At 58.4% G+C, this 16,526-nt stretch overlaps 2 protein-coding genes across 5 annotated transcripts; one reads left to right on the plus strand and one right to left on the minus strand.

The window, feature by feature from the left end:
* Positions 1 to 722: 722 nt before the first annotated feature.
* Positions 723 to 13,223, plus strand: DRC4 (dynein regulatory complex subunit 4; the record flags this gene model as incomplete). 2 transcript variants are annotated; one of them, XM_079799876.1, is made up of 11 exons in its annotated part: positions 723 to 810; positions 2,287 to 2,364; positions 3,956 to 4,153; positions 4,435 to 4,641; positions 6,387 to 6,441; positions 7,032 to 7,237; positions 7,738 to 7,905; positions 8,235 to 8,321; positions 9,560 to 9,769; positions 11,846 to 11,911; positions 13,074 to 13,223. In XM_079799876.1, the coding sequence occupies exons 1-11, from the start codon at positions 808 to 810 to the stop codon at positions 13,221 to 13,223; spliced, it is 1,428 nt and encodes a 475-aa protein (XP_079656002.1). In that variant the 5' UTR covers positions 723 to 807. The 2 variants fall into 2 exon arrangements, with proteins under 2 accessions (XP_079656002.1, XP_079656003.1); XM_079799877.1 differs by lacking the exons at positions 723 to 810; positions 2,287 to 2,364 and adding an exon at positions 2,395 to 3,111.
* Positions 13,224 to 13,597: 374 nt separating this feature from the next.
* Positions 13,598 to 16,261, minus strand: LOC307116188 (5-hydroxyisourate hydrolase-like). Of its 3 annotated transcripts, none has more exons than XM_079799880.1 (4): positions 16,207 to 16,261; positions 15,323 to 15,462; positions 14,228 to 14,363; positions 13,598 to 13,736 (listed from the first exon to the last, which is right to left on the minus strand). In XM_079799880.1, exons 2-4 carry the CDS (start codon positions 15,451 to 15,453, stop codon positions 13,647 to 13,649), a joined length of 357 nt encoding a protein of 118 aa, XP_079656006.1. In that variant the 5' UTR covers positions 15,454 to 15,462; positions 16,207 to 16,261; the 3' UTR covers positions 13,598 to 13,646. The 3 variants fall into 3 exon arrangements, with proteins under 3 accessions (XP_079656006.1, XP_079656005.1, XP_079656007.1); XM_079799879.1 differs by lacking the exon at positions 16,207 to 16,261 and adding an exon at positions 15,928 to 16,198; XM_079799881.1 differs by lacking the exon at positions 16,207 to 16,261 and adding an exon at positions 15,928 to 16,198 and having other exon boundaries at positions 15,323 to 15,565.
* Positions 16,262 to 16,526: the final 265 nt, after the last annotated feature.

Genomic DNA, 16,526 nt, shown 5'->3' on the forward strand with positions numbered 1-16,526 from the left:
GAGTGATACATGCAGGTAACAGTGTAGTGTCAGGCACCGGAAATTCCTTCGGAAATTGTAGCATGGTTAGGAAAGGAACTGATATCTCATTTTTTTCTGCCCATCTGGATTCTTCGGGCAGAGTTTCTAGTTTGTCCTCACCATGAACAGGAGGGGGGGAGGGGCTACAGAAGAGGCTTCTTCAGGCTGAGCAGTTTACTTCTGTGAAGGGGACACTTGCTGATTTCAAAACTTTGGAGCTTCCTTACATTTTGTTATTCAGATGGTTTGTGGGAACCTGGCTATTTTCCATCCTCACCAGACCAGCAGGGAAGGAATCTTCAAAGGTGGACAGGGTGAGGTCAGGATCCGGGCAGAGTCTCAGCCCAAATTTTGAATCTGATTTGGATAATTCCTCCCTCCCTCCTTCATTAAAGGCATTTTTATCAAGCACCTACCATGTGCTTTTCTAGGCACTGTAGGTAAAAAGGGGACGAAACAGCGAGGGAGGGCGGCAATGTGTGCGTATATCCAGCAACGGAAACGCGTTTCGGGCTGCCGGGGAGGCGAGATCACGAGTGTGGATGATGCCCCGCTGCAGACAGACCTACCCGACTTCCGCAACACTGGACTGGGCCCAGCGCGCGTTGGTAGGGACGCGCTCTTACCGTTGCCAGGGCTTGTGGCTGCGTGCGGAGTCTCGCGAGGATCTTGGATACATCTCGCGAGGCCGCCCAGCGGTTGCTGGGAGACAGCGCAGCCTCTGCGGAGTGGGAGCTTTGGTCTGCGGGTCGCGGTGGGTCGCTGCGGGTCCGGACGCCTGGAGCCATGGTGAGGACGACGCGGAGCCGGCCCCGGGAGCTGGCCCTGCGCGCAGAGACCCGCGGGATGCCCTACCTGGACTGGAAGGCTCAGCCCGTCCTAGCCTTGGGATCTCCCAGGGGCCTGGGGCACACGTGTCCCCATACAGGACAATGGGGTGCAGGGCATAACCTAGGACCTCTAGTCTCCGGGATGGAGAACCTAGGGCGTGCCAGGGCGGTTGCAGGTCTCTCTACAGCAAGGGGTCCTGGGCAGAATGTCCAGTGCCATGGGCGCCCAGGCAGGGCCTGCCGTGCAGAACTGCAGAGGCTGAGAGCAGTCAGACCTCATCTGTCTCTCTCATGGGACAGGGCCGTCAGCTGTCCCCCACCGCCACCCCACCCCATAGAGGAGTTGTCAGTAACTCAGGTTCCAGGCAGATGCAGGGGGCAGGTAGCTGGTGGAGAGGATGTCTCCGTGGGGAGCCGTTGGCTGTGAATGCCCCAGAAGCTGCGGGTGAGGGACCTCTGGCGGGTGGGCTTCTTGGAGAAGAGGGATTAAATAGTACATTAGGAGTGAAGGTTTCAGTGGATGGGTGTTTGAATATCAACTGGGTGAAGGCCACCAAAATACTTCTACTGATGACTAGCTTGAGGGATAGGATATTCTTTTTGTTTCTCTATGTTTGTAAGACTTCCACATAATTTTGTTTGTAATCATGAAAATGTTACAGAGAGATATAGACACAAAAAATGTTACAGACACATGTAGACACACACAAATATGGGCCACAGACAGTTGAGAGAAGTGAGGGCAGAGGATCAGGATTTGGAAATTCAGTGTCTCTCATCTGGTCAAAGTTGGTAAAAGGGGGCGTGACGGCTGAGCAGTTGCGCGTGGTGAACCATGTAGAGCCCCCACGGTGGGTGGGTGCTGTCTGCTGCCGTTCCCCACACCAGGGTCTCCGAAGGAGCTTCGTATTTTGCACAAAGACAGCCTCATATTATCATCCTGATCATTGCCATCGAGGCATTTCTGCCAACACAGATCGAAAGTTTCTTGCCTGTTTCTCTGTGGTGGTTACCAGACATTATAGCCAACGAGGTAACATCTGACACTGGTATTGATTGGGGTTCTCCCTTTCGAGGCCAAGTACATTTTGCATCCACACCAAGGCAGCCTCGGCCGTGTATTAAGGAGGGGATTTGGCCCAGTTCCCTTCCCTTCCTTTCTGAGGGAAAAAAAATGTTCTCTTCTGAAAAGGAAGATTTCTCCTTCTTGCTGCTCCACAGGTGTCAGCAGAGAATGTGCGTGTGGTGAAGGGTGGGAGCTTAGGGTAGAGTGATGTGCTGCCGGGGGGTGGGCACAAGACAGTGAGCAGGAGAGGGAGGTTCCAGGCAGGTACTCCCCTCCCAAATGACCAGGAGGGGATCCGAGCCAGCCTGAAAGGGAAGCCATTACCCAAAGCCTCCCTTCCTTAACCAAGCCTCTCTTTTTTAACCACAGGCACCCAAAAAGAAAGGGAAGGGCAAAGGAACCCCGATTGTTGACGGGCTTGCTCCGGAGGACATGACCAAGGAGCAGGTGAGCAGGCTGGCCCTGTGCATTGGTCCAGTCCCGGGGTGGAGTGGGTGGGTGGGTGCTGTTCCACCTCATCTCTCTGGCTGTTTGTCTGCATGGACCTCTGTCAGACCAGTGCACCCCTCATCCTGCCCTCTACTCTGTGCTCACCTCCCCCATTCTGGCTCCTGCAGTTGTGTTTGAACCAGCATATCCTTCCCCATCTCCATAATCCCCATCAGCTCCAAAGCTCTCAGGCACAGCACTGAAGAACTTTTTTATAGGGTGGTAAGAATTTGGAAGGAAATGTTTTTTTTTCTGGTATAAAAGCCATTTTTCATTTTTTTGTATTCCCTTTCAGTTTTACCCCTTCATTCATCTGATGCTACGGAGCTGTTTACATAGTGCATGCATTATAGTGTTCTTGTGTATTTACCATGAAACATTAGGAATTATTTTAATCCACGTGTCCTTCTTGATGAAGGCAGGGGCTAGATGACGTAATTGTATAATCACAATTTCAATTAAAAGGCTCCTGGAAACTACAGCACATGGCAAATCACGAGAGTAAACTGGTGCCCACTCCAGCCTCCGTGTTCTGACGACGGGACTGCCTGTGTGATCTGCCACGGACCTGCGGGCTCTGTGTCAACTGGTGTTGCTGTCAGCACCCTTTCTGCCTTTGGATAGTTTTAAGATAAAAAATAAACACAAAGCAGACTAACAGAGTCATATGAGCCGAAGTTGGATGTTGAACAAGGGCCCTTGATGGTAAGAGTGGCTTTGTTTTACAGCAGGTCCTTAAATAACGTATCGTTACAACGTGGATGAGATGCCAGAGGAACTTAGCTCTTGTGTCACTTAGCCAGCGGTAACATTGGTCTCCTCACACTCATTTGTCTTCACAGCTTCAGAACCCGGTGATGACATTAAGTGAGAACTGTCCGTGCAGGGAAACCAGTTGAAGCAGAGGGTGGTGGGGTCCAGTCTGTGTTCTGGAGAGGGCACTGGCTGCACACTGCATCACCCCAACAATTGAGCTGTTTCTTACCTCCCTGTGTACTTCCGGTCCCTGTGGAGACAGCACTGACCTGCAGTGGTGGGTCTGCAGTGGCATGGACACCTGGGCAGCGGCCGGTGCCAGGGCCCAGGGCCCGGGGTCCAGGTGGCAGTGAGAGCCAGGCAGCTGCAGACAGGCGCCTGAACAGCCTGTGCATCCAACTCTGGGGCTGTCTATTTTCTAATTTTTTAATGTATACTATTATTGATTTCAGAGAGGAAGGGAGAGAGAGATAGAAACATCAATGATGAGAGAGAATCATCAATTGGCTGCCTCCTGCACGTCCACCCTGGGATTGAGCCTGCAACCTGGGGCATGTGCCTTGGCCTGGAATTGAACCCTGACCAGACTCTGAGTGGCACTAAAGGCCTGTGATGGAGGATGTTGTCTCCTGTGGAGGCCCGAGTCAGACGCACTGTGTTTTGCCTCCTTGCTTTCAGCTGTTGAGGATTTTTAGATGAGAGGGGCCCCTCCCTCCTGCTTGCCTTTCTCCTCCCATGTGCCCCTCGGGTGGGTGGGCCCTGCCGGGTCCTTCAGTCTCTGCTCGGCCTGCAGGTGGAGGGGCACATCAACCGCATCCGCGAGGAGCTGGACCGAGAGCGGGAGGAGCGCAACTACTTCCAGCTGGAGCGGGACAAGATCCACACCTTCTGGGAGATCACCCGGCGGCAGCTGGAGGAGAAGAAGGCTGAGCTGCGGAACAAAGACCGGGAGATGGAGGAGGCCGAGGAGCGGCACCAGGTGGAGATCAAGGTGAGTGGGGCCGCCCACCTGTCCCACTGGGGTCACGGCTGTGATGCCGGGTCGGGTGAGTGGCGTTTTATCTCCTGGCTTTTGGGTTACAGCCCTTTGTGTCCTTCACCCTGGGAACCTGAAGGTATTTTTTATAAAAGATGATGTGCATACAGGTGAACATGGGTGTGCAGGAGTGTGTGTTGGTGAGCATGTGTTTACATGCGAGCAGGAGAGCATGCATGTGCAGGTGTGTGTGTGTGTGTGTGCCGGTGAGCAAGTGGTAGTTCTCCTGCCCACAGGTCTACAAGCAGAAGGTGAAGCACCTGCTGTACGAGCACCAGAACAACCTGACGGAGATGAAGGCCGAGGGCACCGTGGCCATGAAGCTGGCCCAGAAGGAGCACCGCACACAGGAGGGCACGCTGCGCAAGGACATGCGGGCACTGAAGGTGGAGCTCAAGGAGCAGGAGCTGGCGAACGAGGTGGTGGTGAAGAACCTGCGCCTGGTGGGTACATCCGTTGGCGGCTGGGTGTTGAACAGCAACTGGGAATTCACATTTTTGTTTAAAAACTCCTGCATTTGGCCATTAATTGAAATATTCTTTTAAAAGCATGCAGCTAAACAGATCTACTTTGGTGTCAAGTACAGAATTCTGTCTCAGACTTGAGCAACAAACTGACATGAGTAAAACCAGTCAGGGTTCCTCTGCTTCTGACGCCTGACCCCCAGCTGCTCTCCCAGGCTGCACGTCAGGTGCATGTGGAAACACACAGCCGTTGACGTGTCCAGCACCGCAGTCCACAGGCACCACGGCAGCTTGTCATACAAGCTGGGCTCCTGAGCACCTGGCTGACTTTTGAGAGCTTTTGGTCCATTCTGAGGGAGGCTGGTGGGGGTGCCCGGAAGATGCCAGGCCCCGTTCTGATCTCTGGGGAGGACTGTAAAATGCCTGTCCACGTGTGGCACGTAGTCTGCAAAGGAGAAACGACACAGAGCAGAGGAGGCAAAATAACGTGTCAGATCCGCACAGCACATCCCTAGGCTGTAAGGAAGGACAGTGAGCGGGGCGGTGGGAATGAGAGTTGGTTGCATTTTTCTACATGGAGTTCTGGGAATGGCTCACTGAGAAGGTGACATTTGGGTAAAGGCAGTAAGGTCTGATCCAGGCTGTGGGGACCAGGCCAGGAGAAGAGATAGGGGATAAGCCAGCATGAAGGCCAGAGGAGCAAGTAGGTCATAGCTCGTCGGCCTTGGAAACCACGGGAGGCCCAGGCTTGGACCCTGGTGGAGTCAGAGGCCTGTGGGGGGTTTGGGCAGAGAGAGAGTGCGTCTGACTTTGGGTTTCGAAGGTTCTTCCTGGCTGCAGGTTGAGAAGCCTTTGTCAGCACATTTGTCTCATGTGAAGGGAGCCAGGCTCCACCGGATCTGGAAAACACTGAAGCTGCAGAGTTTGCAGCCCAGTCCGAGGGTGTGAACGTGTTGAACCCCCGAGAATGGCCCCAGCCAGTTTGGCTCAATAGTTAGAGTATCGACCTGCAGACTGAAGGGTCGAGGGTTTGATTCCGGCTCAAGGGTATGCACCTCGGTTGCAGGATCGATCCCCGGCCATGCTAGAGGCAACCAGTCAATGTGTCTCTCTCATATCGATGTTTCTCTCTGTCTCTCCCCGTCCCTTCCACTCTCCCTAAAAATCAGTGGGGAAAAAATACCCTGGAGTGAGGATTTAGTAAATAAATAAAAAGGAATGGTGTGATCTCTCCTGACATAGGCACACAGTAGGCTGGTTTCCAATGAATTCGGTGACGTGAGGCTGTCTGCTGACCAAGGCCTGTATAAAGATCAGTCATGTGGTCAGAGATCCCTTTTGTATAAAAATAATTACCATTTTATATTCAGAATTGTATGTAATAGCCATGTACTGAAATAATTCTTACTGTTGCTCTGAGCCACAGCTAGAGGTGTGAGGAGCCCCTAGTGGAGCCTGTGGGTCTGGAAGACGTGGCCATGGCTCCAGCCCGCAGGCAGGCCAGCAAGGGGCCGCCGGCTGCTGTCGGTCCTTAGAATCTCTGTTAACATTTTCTCAAGCTCAGAGCTGGCTTCAGCCAAGTGAGTTTGAAATGTGGGAGTTACCAAAACCATGTTGTTCTGGATGTGGTCTGTGCGCTGGGAGCAGAGGCACCCGCCAGAACAGCAGAGGGTTTGCCGAGCGGTTCTCTGTCATCTCGTGATTGCCTGCTTCCGCCTTTGCAGAAACACACTGAGGAGATCACCAAGCTGCGGAACGACTTTGAGAGGCAAGTGCGAGGTCAGTGTCTCACTTCCTGCGTGCCACCCGGTCAGAAAGTGACTCCTCGCCAGGGCTTACCTTCACGGGGCTGGTAGACCAGGTCAGCACAGCCCAGATATGCGAGGAGAGAGTCTGGTCGTTTAAGGCTGATGGACCTCAGCACCCCAGAACCCAGTGTTGTCTATGTCAGCTGGGGGAGGCTGTGGTCACCACCCACTTCCCCGCTCCTGGCAGAGATTGGTGGCCGGGAGCAGGGGTGGTCATTCAGTCTCGTGGGCAGTGTTCTTAGCCTTTCCCAGGGCTCCTGGCCTGAGGCGGTCTGTCTAGTTTTAGTAACAAAGCCCTGTGTGGTGACCGGATGGCCACAGGGGTCATGGCTAGTGACCACGGGATGGGCTGACGCTTAGCTGTTGGGAGCCCTGCAGGGGTGGAGTAGCAATGACTGCCACGGGCAAAGGACAGCAGGCGTGGGGTGTGCCTCTCGTGCCCTCTGAGCCTCAGCAGGAAAGCCCACTGAACCCACCCTGCTCCCTGGCAGATGAGCGTGCGCGGCATTGGCATAGCTGGCTGCTCTCTGCTCAGCTGCTGTGTGCGCTGCTGCCTTTCAGAGATCGAGGCCAAGTATGACAAGAAGATGAAGATGCTCAGGGATGAGCTCGACCTGCGGAGAAAGACCGAGATCCACGAAGTGGAGGAGAGGAAGAACGGCCAGATCAGCACGCTGATGCAGCGGCACGAGGAGGCTTTCACGGACATGAAGAACTACTACAACGACATCACCCTCAACAACCTGGCCCTCATCAACTCCCTCAAGGTGCCGGGCGCCACGCCGGGTCCACCCGCAGCTCCTCGCCCACCAGACGCAATATCCCTTATGACAATGTTCCTGATAATGCCCTTCACTGTTCTTGATTGAAATTCACAGGGAATGTAACCCTCTATACCTGTAGCTGAACACAGGCTGTTGCCCTAATGTCGGGTAGGAGAATGAGCAGGACAGTGTCCGTTCTGAGGGTAAAGGCTCAGGCAGGACTGTGGTCGGAGCCTAGCATAGCGGCATGGGCAGGTGTCATTGCCCCCCACGTGCTGGCAGGGACGGGGTTTCCACACTGCAGAAAGCCCTTCATGGCGTACTGAACAAAGCGTAATCTCATGAAAACCTCGTTCCCAGGACATTCAGAGGAGGTGTGTGTGTCTCCATAAAACAGGTCTCGTTGGCCTGCGTGCCCGCAGCGGCAGGACTTGCCTGTGGCAGGTGATCTCGCAGCCCTGGCGCTGCCCGCTGAGCCCTCCTGCACACGCCTGTGCCCATAGGAGCAGATGGAAGACATGCGGAAGAAGGAGGAGCACCTGGAGAAGGAGATGCTGGAGGTGTCTGCGCAGAACCGGCGCCTGGCGGAGCCGCTGCAGAAGGCCCGGGAGGAGATGAGCGAGATGCAGAAGAAACTGGGTGACCACGAAAGGGACAAGCAGATCCTGGTTGTGAGTGTCACCCGCATTCCCCTCCCTCCTTGGCTCCTCTGGGCTCAGGAGAGAAGGGACATCCGTGAGATGCTTTCTGGGGTCTGTGCAGGGCTTGGCCCTTAGGGCGCGAGGGCGTCTGAATCTCCATTTTCTGTGAGTGGAGACGGGGGTGGGGGGTGGGGGGGTGTGTAGAGTCGGTGCCCACATCCGCCGTGGTGGGGATGAGCCACTGTGTCTTTGAGCCAGTTCTTCCTGGAGATTATTCCTGGCCTCGCCATCTCCAGGAGCCTCCATGTGTGCGTGCCTGAACCCTGAGTGCCTTCTGCGCCCACCCCTCCTCTCTGCAGGGCACAAAGGCACGCTTGAAAGTCACCGAGAAAGAGCTCAAGAGCCTGCAGTGGGAGCACGAGGTGCTGGAGCAGCGGTTTATCCAGGTGAGCAGCCAGCAGGCCAGCTAAGACTGGTTCCAGGAGGTCCTGTTGCCTGCTCCTCCTACCGGCTCTCGAGGAAGCCCGTGGCACGTTCTGTGGAAGGCCCAGGTCTCACACAGCAGATCCCTGGTGGGGAGCAGTTTGCCCACCTGGCCCCTCAGGCTCACCCTCCAGCCAGCATCCTTTTCCTCTACATGCATGAATCTAGTAAAAATTATTATGTGCACAGTGGGAAGAAGTCATGGAGGCCTGAGTCTAAGTAAGAATAAGAGGGTTCCCCGGCTGCTCAGCGCTGATCCTCACAAGTGTTAACAGCTTCCGAGTCTCCTCCCAGCTCCTCCTGTGTGTCCAGTGTGGGTGGGACTTCCTGCCTTAGACGCAGCACCTTCCATCTCGCAGGTCTGTCCTGCTGCTTGCAGATTGCACCTGCATAGCAGCTCCTGGTGGTGTCGCCCGTGCTCCCCAGGCGAGAGCAGCTGGTGCCTGAGGGACGCCCTGCTCGTCCTCTAGTGTCAGCTCATCTGTGCACCTGTGGGAGCCTCCTTAGGGAAGTCAGTTCCTGGTGGTGGAATTACTGGGCCAGAGGTTTGCATTCAGATTTCAGATAGAGTCTGCCCAGAGGGCTGTTCCTAGTGTTGATCTCACCCAAAGTGCCCAATGGGCCACTTCCTGCTGCACCAGCTCTCGTGAATTCCAAACTCTGCTGATGTGTAATTGGTGGAGAATGTCCTATTGAATGTGCTTTTCTTGGATTTCCAGCGAGCCTGAGAGGTCCTCCTTGCAGTGTCCGGGGTCTGCCCAGGGCATAGCATTGCCACCTGCGCCCTGTTTGTTAGTGCAGGGTGTGCCATGGGCCAGAGCAGAGCACGCCATGGGCCAGGTTCCTCCCACTGACGTGCAGGAATCCCATGAGTGCGTCAGGTTGACACCCTCAAAGGCGCTCAGAGGGGCCTGCAGGCTACGGTAGCCTGAGGCAAGAGGGGTTAGGTATAGACGGCACAGGCTCCCCTGGCTGTGGGTGGACACGGTGTAGACGGCACAGGCTCCCCTGGCTGTGGGTGGACACGGTGTAGACGGCACAGGCTCCCCTGGCTGTGGGTGGACACGGTGTAGACGGCACAGGCTCCCCTGGCTGTGGGTGGACACGGTGTAGACGGCACAGTGAAAGGTGTGTCTGGCCCAGGGGCAGAAGGGGGAGGGCTTCTTGCCAGCGAGATGACCCAGCAGAGGCGTCCCTTCAGGTGCAGCGGGAGCGGGACGAGCTCTACAGCAAGTTCACGGCGGCCATCCTGGAGGTGCAGCAGAAGACGGGCTTCAAGAACCTGCTGCTGGAGCGCAAGCTGCAGGCCCTCAGCGCTGCCATGGAGAAGAAGGAGCTGCAGCTCAACGAGGTGCTGGCAGCCTCCAACCTGGACCCTGCCACCCTGTCCCTGGTGTCCCGCAAGCTGGAGGTCAGTGCCAGATGGGCTCCGGGAGGCAGCTGGACGGCGCCCATGCTCCTGCCCCGGCAGGTGGCCTGCAGGGGGGCTGGCTGGGGTCACTTGTCTCATGTTGAGACCCCAAGCATGTGCAGCCTCCATCATCCCAGTTAACAACCTCGGTCACCCCTGGGGAGGGGCTCCCCACTCTCTCACTCAGAACTCAGCTCCCTGCCACTACTTCTTAGGATGGGTTCAGCTTAGCCTGTCAGGCTCTAGGTCTCAACTGTTCTGGAACTTGTGGGCCTGAGCTCCTTGGGCATCTGGCAGCCGACCCAGACATAGGCCTGGGGGGCAGCTGAGTCTCCTGTACTCCCAGGGAAGCCGCTAAGCTGTGTCCCCCCTAGGCAGTTAGGCAGGGGTGAGCCTGTGTGGTGGGTGCTGGGAGGGCTTCCCAGAGGGAGCTACATCTGGGCAGAGGCCAGAGCATTTGTTGACTTGAATCCAGTTATTCATGGCCCCCTCTGTGCTGGGATTGCCCCGGGCACGGGGTACAGCAGTACTCAAGGCAGGTGAGACCTCGGTGCCGTGTCCTCGGGCCAGCAGGTCAGCTGGGGCGTCAGGGTAGTGATCGCTCCTGCCTCCCGCAGCATCTGTAGGTCCTCTCACCCGGAGGTGGGCCTTGTTCCTCTGCTCCCCGACCTGATTTTGGGGGTGGGGGGTGTCACAAACAGAGTTGGTGATGTGAGATAAGGGGTCTTGGTGCTGCCAGGGGAGTGTGGCCGATGCTCAGATCCCAGCCAACTGGGCAACCAGGCCGTGGGCACCTGGGAGACAGATCCGGTGTGCAGCTGGCCTGCATGTCTCCTTCCAGAGGCCTGTCCCAGAAACAGATCCCTCTCGGCTGGGCGGGGTCTTCATGGAGAAAGAGGTCTGGGGTATCGGCTTAAGGCCTCCTCACTATCTGGGTGCAGGTGCGTTTTATTCTGAGAAGTAGCATAGGCAGCATTGAAAAAATATTATTTATTTTTTATGTATTTTTAAATTTTTGTTAATCCTCACCCGAGGATATTTTTCTATTGATTTTTAGAGCGAGTGGAAGGGAGGGGGAGAGACACACAGAGAGAGAAACATCCATGTGAGAGAGACACATCGATTGGTTGCCTCCTGCACACACCCCAACCAGGGCCAGGGGTTGAACTCACAGCCTGGGTATGTGCTCTGACTGGGACCCGAGCCCGAGACCCTTCGGTGTGCAGGCCAGTGCTCCGACCAGGGAGTCACGTCAGCAGTTCAGGTGAACACGAACCCCTTTGGCTCACGCCCAGAGGACGAGCCTGTCAGTCACCACATCTGTATGTGAAGCATTGCAGCCGCTCCTCCCACCCAGCTGCCCTGCGGCCTGCAGCTGGCACGGTGCTGCCACCTGGGTGGGGGAGATTCTGAAGCTGTCAGCTGTGTCCGAGTTTGGGACTGGGGAGGACTGTGGAAGGTTCTGGGTAGGACAGACTGGATCTGAGAGCCCACAGGGACCTGCAGGAAAGGCTGAGCAGGATGGACTTGTCACGATTGAGGAGGGGCTGGGGAAGCCAAGGTGAGGTCGTTCCTGCATCCTGGCTCGGCGGGCCACAGTGCCTGTGGGACCCGGGTCACCTGGGACAGGCTTGGGGCGGGGGGCAGGGGCAGTGCAGGCACATGGGAGGGGCTTGTCTGGGTAGGCAGCACGTGGTCCTGGGCCTGGGGCTCCTCTCTGACTTGGTGCCTCTGTCCCTGCGGATCACCCTGGTGTGATGAGGGTCACTGCAGCTGCACCAGTGGCCAGGGTGGGTGTGGGTGAGCCCGTAGCTTTCCTGGTTGGAACCCACCAGGCCTGCGCCTCTCACTTCTCAGCACCCATCTCCGCACAGAGGCAGGTGCCGTCTCCCTTTCTTCCTGGGGGACCTTTCCGCACGGCCTGCTCCCCGTGTGGACACACAGGGATGGGGCCAGGCCGCTATTCCCTGGACATCTGGGGTCAGCGTTAGAGCCCCAGACGCCAGACCCACGGCCGCTCAGTCTGTCTCGGTCCAAAGACAGGTCTCCAACTCAGGCCTGCATTTCTCTCCTCAGGACGTTCTGGAGTCGAAGAACAGCACCATCAAGGACCTGCAGTACGAGCTGGCCCGGGTCTGCAAGGTAGGAGCCCCGCTGCCTTAGTGAGCGCCCTCACCCAGGACCCTGTGATCCCTACCTTAGCCTGAGGCTTAGGGCAGCCCTGCCTGCCGCTGGGAAAAGGAGGGCTGGTCTCTTCCCGCAGCTCTTCCCGCCTCCCGCCTCCGGTCTGACCCTCACTCTCCCACCCGACCTGGCCTCTGGGGCGATGGGAGTCTGCACCTCCAAGCAGGGAGCAGTTCCAGGTCTAACCTTTCAGACTCCTTTGTGAGTCTGAGGAAAGCTGCTGCCATTTCTGTGCCGAAAATGCGCATTGGCGCTGAGGCCTCTTTGACACCTGCCCCCTCGCACTGTTGTCTGTCCCATGAGTCCCAGCGGCCTGGGCCCTGCACCCAGCGCCCCCCCCCCCCCCCCGCTCTGGCATTCCCCACAGCTGTCTGGGCTTTGCCTGTGGTGATGCAGACACATAGCTGCCTGTGCACGCATTTACCAGCAGCAGCCACCTCACGGGGCCTCAGACGTGCCCACAGTTCTGTTTTCTGTGCTTGTTACGGGCGAGCCCCGGGCTGTGCAGCCTCAGATGAAGGCGTCTGTGTGCGGGGCCTTCCCTGGCCCCTCCCAGCCTCGCCTGCCCATCCGGACCCTTCCCTGGATGCCCCGGCGCCCTGATACGTGTGCACCCACAGTCGGTGCCAGCTGCTGGCCTGTGCAGCTCTTGGGAGGATCTGCACAAGTTGTCAGGAGGCCTGTACCCCGCGAATGGCGAGAGCCAGGCCCAGCCCCCCACTTCCCTCTGGAGCTCCACTCAGTTCCCCCTCTAACTCTTGACCCGAGTTCCAGCACGGGTGTGAGGACGGTGAGGACAATGTGGCCTCTGGAGTTTTTGTTCTGAGTCAGGCCACGCTCCAGGCATTTCTCAGGCATCGCCTCTGCAGACCCTCCAGCCACCGACGACGTTCACCCTTTTAAAGACGCCGGTTTTCCAGAGGGGACAGAGCCATGTCCCTGCCCCTGGCAGCACTGTTGCCCACACCTGAGCTCTTCTGGGACGTGGGGGTCCCCTGTGCTCCCCATCAGTCTTTGTGGCCCCTCCTTCCCACCCTCCACAGAGCTGAGTGTGCTCAGGGCGGGCATTGCCCTTGCTGGGCTCCTGGGCCCTCCGACATGACCTGCGCTGTCTCCACAGGCCCACAGCGACCTGCTGCGCACCTACGAGGCGAAGCTCCTGGCCTTCGGGATCCCTCTGGACAACGTGGGCTTCAAGCCCCTGGAGACGGCCGTGATTGGGCAGACCCTGGGCCAGGGCCCTGCGGGACTTGTGAGCACCCCAACATAGCCCCCACCCAGGACTGCTCCCTGCCTGACACCCCCTTTTACACCCACGGACAGCAGGTGTGTTTTTTTGATTTGTTGGGTCAGCAAATGAAGGCTTTCATGTTTGCTGCGTGTCCTGGTGCACGACTGGGGCAGCAGCAGCGCCAGGGCCGTGGCAGTCTGTTTCCCTCCCAGCTGCCACCCCCGCCCCCGTACACACACCTCATGCCGGGCAGCACCGGCACGGCTCTGCCAGTGACCGCAGCAGCCTGCAGGTGCCACACGACTTTATTGATGCCCAAGTCACAGTGCCACTAGGACATGGGGGCCAGAACGTCGCCCAGGAAGTGGGACTGAGGCCCCACGAGGAGCATGGAGCCCCCGCGGAGGGCTGGGGAGGCTCAGGCCACAGGGAGGGCGTTGGTGCTCTCGGACCAGCTGGTGGTCAGCTCCCGCGGTAGGTGGTGTAGGACCACGGGCTCAGCAGCAGTGGGACGTGGAACTTGTGGGTCTCGTTGGTGATGGTGAAAACGACCTGAGGACAGAAGGCACCGGGAGGGAGCACGTCCCCATGCTTCCAGGCAGAAGCCCGGACTGTGGGCCGAGGGCTGGCTCCCAGGAGCCCCAGACCAGCCAGCGCCCGATGCCGAACTGGAAACTCGGGCTGTTGACAAGGCTGAATCCGCTCAGATAAAGCTCTTGGCTTGAGGGCCCCTGGGCCTGCCAGGCTTCCCAAGGGGCCGCCCTGAAATAGGGTCAGGTGAAGGGGGGCAGCAAGGTGAGGCCCAGTGCATTGGACGGGGCTTGTTCAACACCTGTGTCCCCAGGGGCTGAGTCACCCTCGACCCTGCCCCCCACAGCCTGACCCAGGGCCAGGGCAGGGACACCTTTCTCCTGGGAGTTCAAAGCAGGTGAACTCACTGCCTGCCAGTGCCCTGGGAGAGGGGGGAGGGGCACTGCCTACTGCAGGACCTTGGAGTCACGGTGAATCACAGGCCTCCACTCCATGCCAGCCTGTGCCCTCACCTCCACATATGGGTAGAAGCTGTCCTGCCCCCTTTTCTTCCAGTAACCCTCGGTGTCGAAGGTCAGCTTGTAGGTGCCCGCCTTCATCTGGCCTGGCAGCAGGAGCCCAGGGCAGCGGCCATCGGGGTCGGTGTAGCTGTGGGGAGAGGGGGTGAGGTGACCCCTGCCTGGCTCTCTGGGTCTCCACACCTCGCAGCCCAGACACCCCTGCAGCCTGACGGGAGAGACTAGTGCCCGGGGCTCTGGAACAGCTGTTGTGCAGCACAGAGAAGCAGGAAAGGGAAACCTCCCACACTCCACCCCGGGAGCAGTCATCACTTTATCTGACCTATGTTTTCCCGGTACTCTCCATCTATGAGTGTGCTTATTCATAAACTGAAAGAAATGCAAGGTGGATGATACTCTTCCTGTTGTTTTATAACCTGGACGAGTCGTGTGGTACATCGTGTGTGGCTTTCGGGGTCAGTTCCTGTTCAGGTGCACCAAGCGCCCCAGGGCCCATGACCCCAGCTGTGCAGGCAAGTGAGCTGGCACTGTGGTCAGAGAGCACCGCTTCCCTGCACCTTTGGGAGTTGGGAATGGGTCCCTGTGGCCCCCAGGGGACGCCATGTGCTCTTCCACGACCACAGCTGATCTTCAGGTGGGACCTGGGCCTGCAGCCTTTGTGAGGGACGAACAGGGAGGGACACGCTCCACACCCTCAGGCCCTGAACTTTTGGGGCCCAGCTCCCCACTGCCCCTCCGGAAGAGCCTGCCCTCTGCTCACAGGGCCACGAGGTGCCAAAATGCCAGCCTGGGCCTCCCCAGCAGAGCTGAGCGTGGGGCAGAAGCCGGGGCCACGAAGCGCACAGCTGCCAGGCTGGTGCGGGTTGTCCCTGCCTCTGTCTAAGGGTCACTAGGTGCAGTGAGAATAAAGGAAGAGAAAGTGCTGTGTGCTGAGGGGAAGCCTTCCCGTTCCTCCTCAGGCCTTCACCAGCTGAGCCCGACCCCTGACCCCTGACCCCTGACCTGACGGGAAAGGCTTCAGGAGTCGAGGGGCCGTGGGGGGCCCTGTGCTGAGGGAGGGGCTCTGGACGCAGTGCTACCCCAACCTACCTTCTCCTCAGTTCTGTCCACTGCTGGCCGTGGTCCTCGAGCCTCGACAGACAGAGGCAGAGGCCCTGGGCTGGGAGCCCGGAGGCGGTGTCCAACACGTGTGTGGTCAGCGGGCTGCGGGCCGGCTCCATGCCTCTGCCCTGGGCCAGGAGAGAGGGACCGGACAAGCTGGTGTCCACACCAGCCTCAAGGAGGCAACACTTAGAGCAAACAGCCCTGGGGGACGGAGATCCCAAAATGTCCCTGGGGTGGGGGTGACAGGCTGTGGTGTGGACACTGAGGTGCAGGTCATCAACCACGCTGACCTCTCCCCCGTCCATCCCCACCGGGACCCTCCCCTCCCCCCACCATTGCCGGGTACACACACACACACACACACACACACACACACACACACACACACACACTCACACACACACACACACTCCCCGCTGATCAGTGCTGGGGCGGAAGCCAGGCCGCTCCCCGTGCTCCCAGCTCAGCTGCCCCGGCTTCCAGCCCTGAGCCCCGGCCGATGGGACGAGGGGACGGAACCCGCCCGAACCCCGCCCTACCTCCCGGGAGCCCCGGCCGATGGGACGGAACCCGCCCGAACCCCGCCCTACCTCCCGGGAGCCCAGGTGTCGCTGGAGCGCGCGCAGCCGCGGGGCAGACGCCGAGCTCATGCCCAGCTTCGGGAAAGGGCGCGAGCTGAGGTCACCCGCGCCCGCCTCCACCTGAGGGCGCCTCCCCGGCCGCCCGGTCGTGTTGTCACCTCCCTGGACCGGGCCGAGTGTCTAACCCAATGGGGTGGTTTGTGGGGGGAGGTCCATCTCGGTGCCACCAGTATGGCCCCAGGGACTTCGCTCGGGAGGGGCCCAGGCGGGCCACTGGGGCGCACAGACCTGCGGCTGCAGAGGCGACTCCCACCGGAAGTGAAATCGCTGGGACCTGCCGGGATGGGCGGCGATCGAGGGAGCGGAACGGGAGGGGCGGGGCGGGGCGGGAGGCGGGTGGAGGTGGGAGGGTGGTTCCAGATCCGCAGGGGCCACTAGCTGGGCCTGGAGGTGGCTCAGGAGCCCGACCCCCACCTGGAGTCCCAGAAATAACGTGGATTTTTTACCTTCTGGGACAGTCAGTATAATTTTAAAATATATATATTTTTATTGATTTCAGAGAGGAAGGGAGAGGGAGAGAGATAGAAACATCCATGATGAGAGAGAAT

This window comes from Cnephaeus nilssonii (genome assembly GCF_951640355.1).
Source record: "Cnephaeus nilssonii genome assembly, chromosome: 20".
NCBI classification, from domain to species: domain Eukaryota; kingdom Metazoa; phylum Chordata; class Mammalia; order Chiroptera; family Vespertilionidae; genus Cnephaeus; species Cnephaeus nilssonii.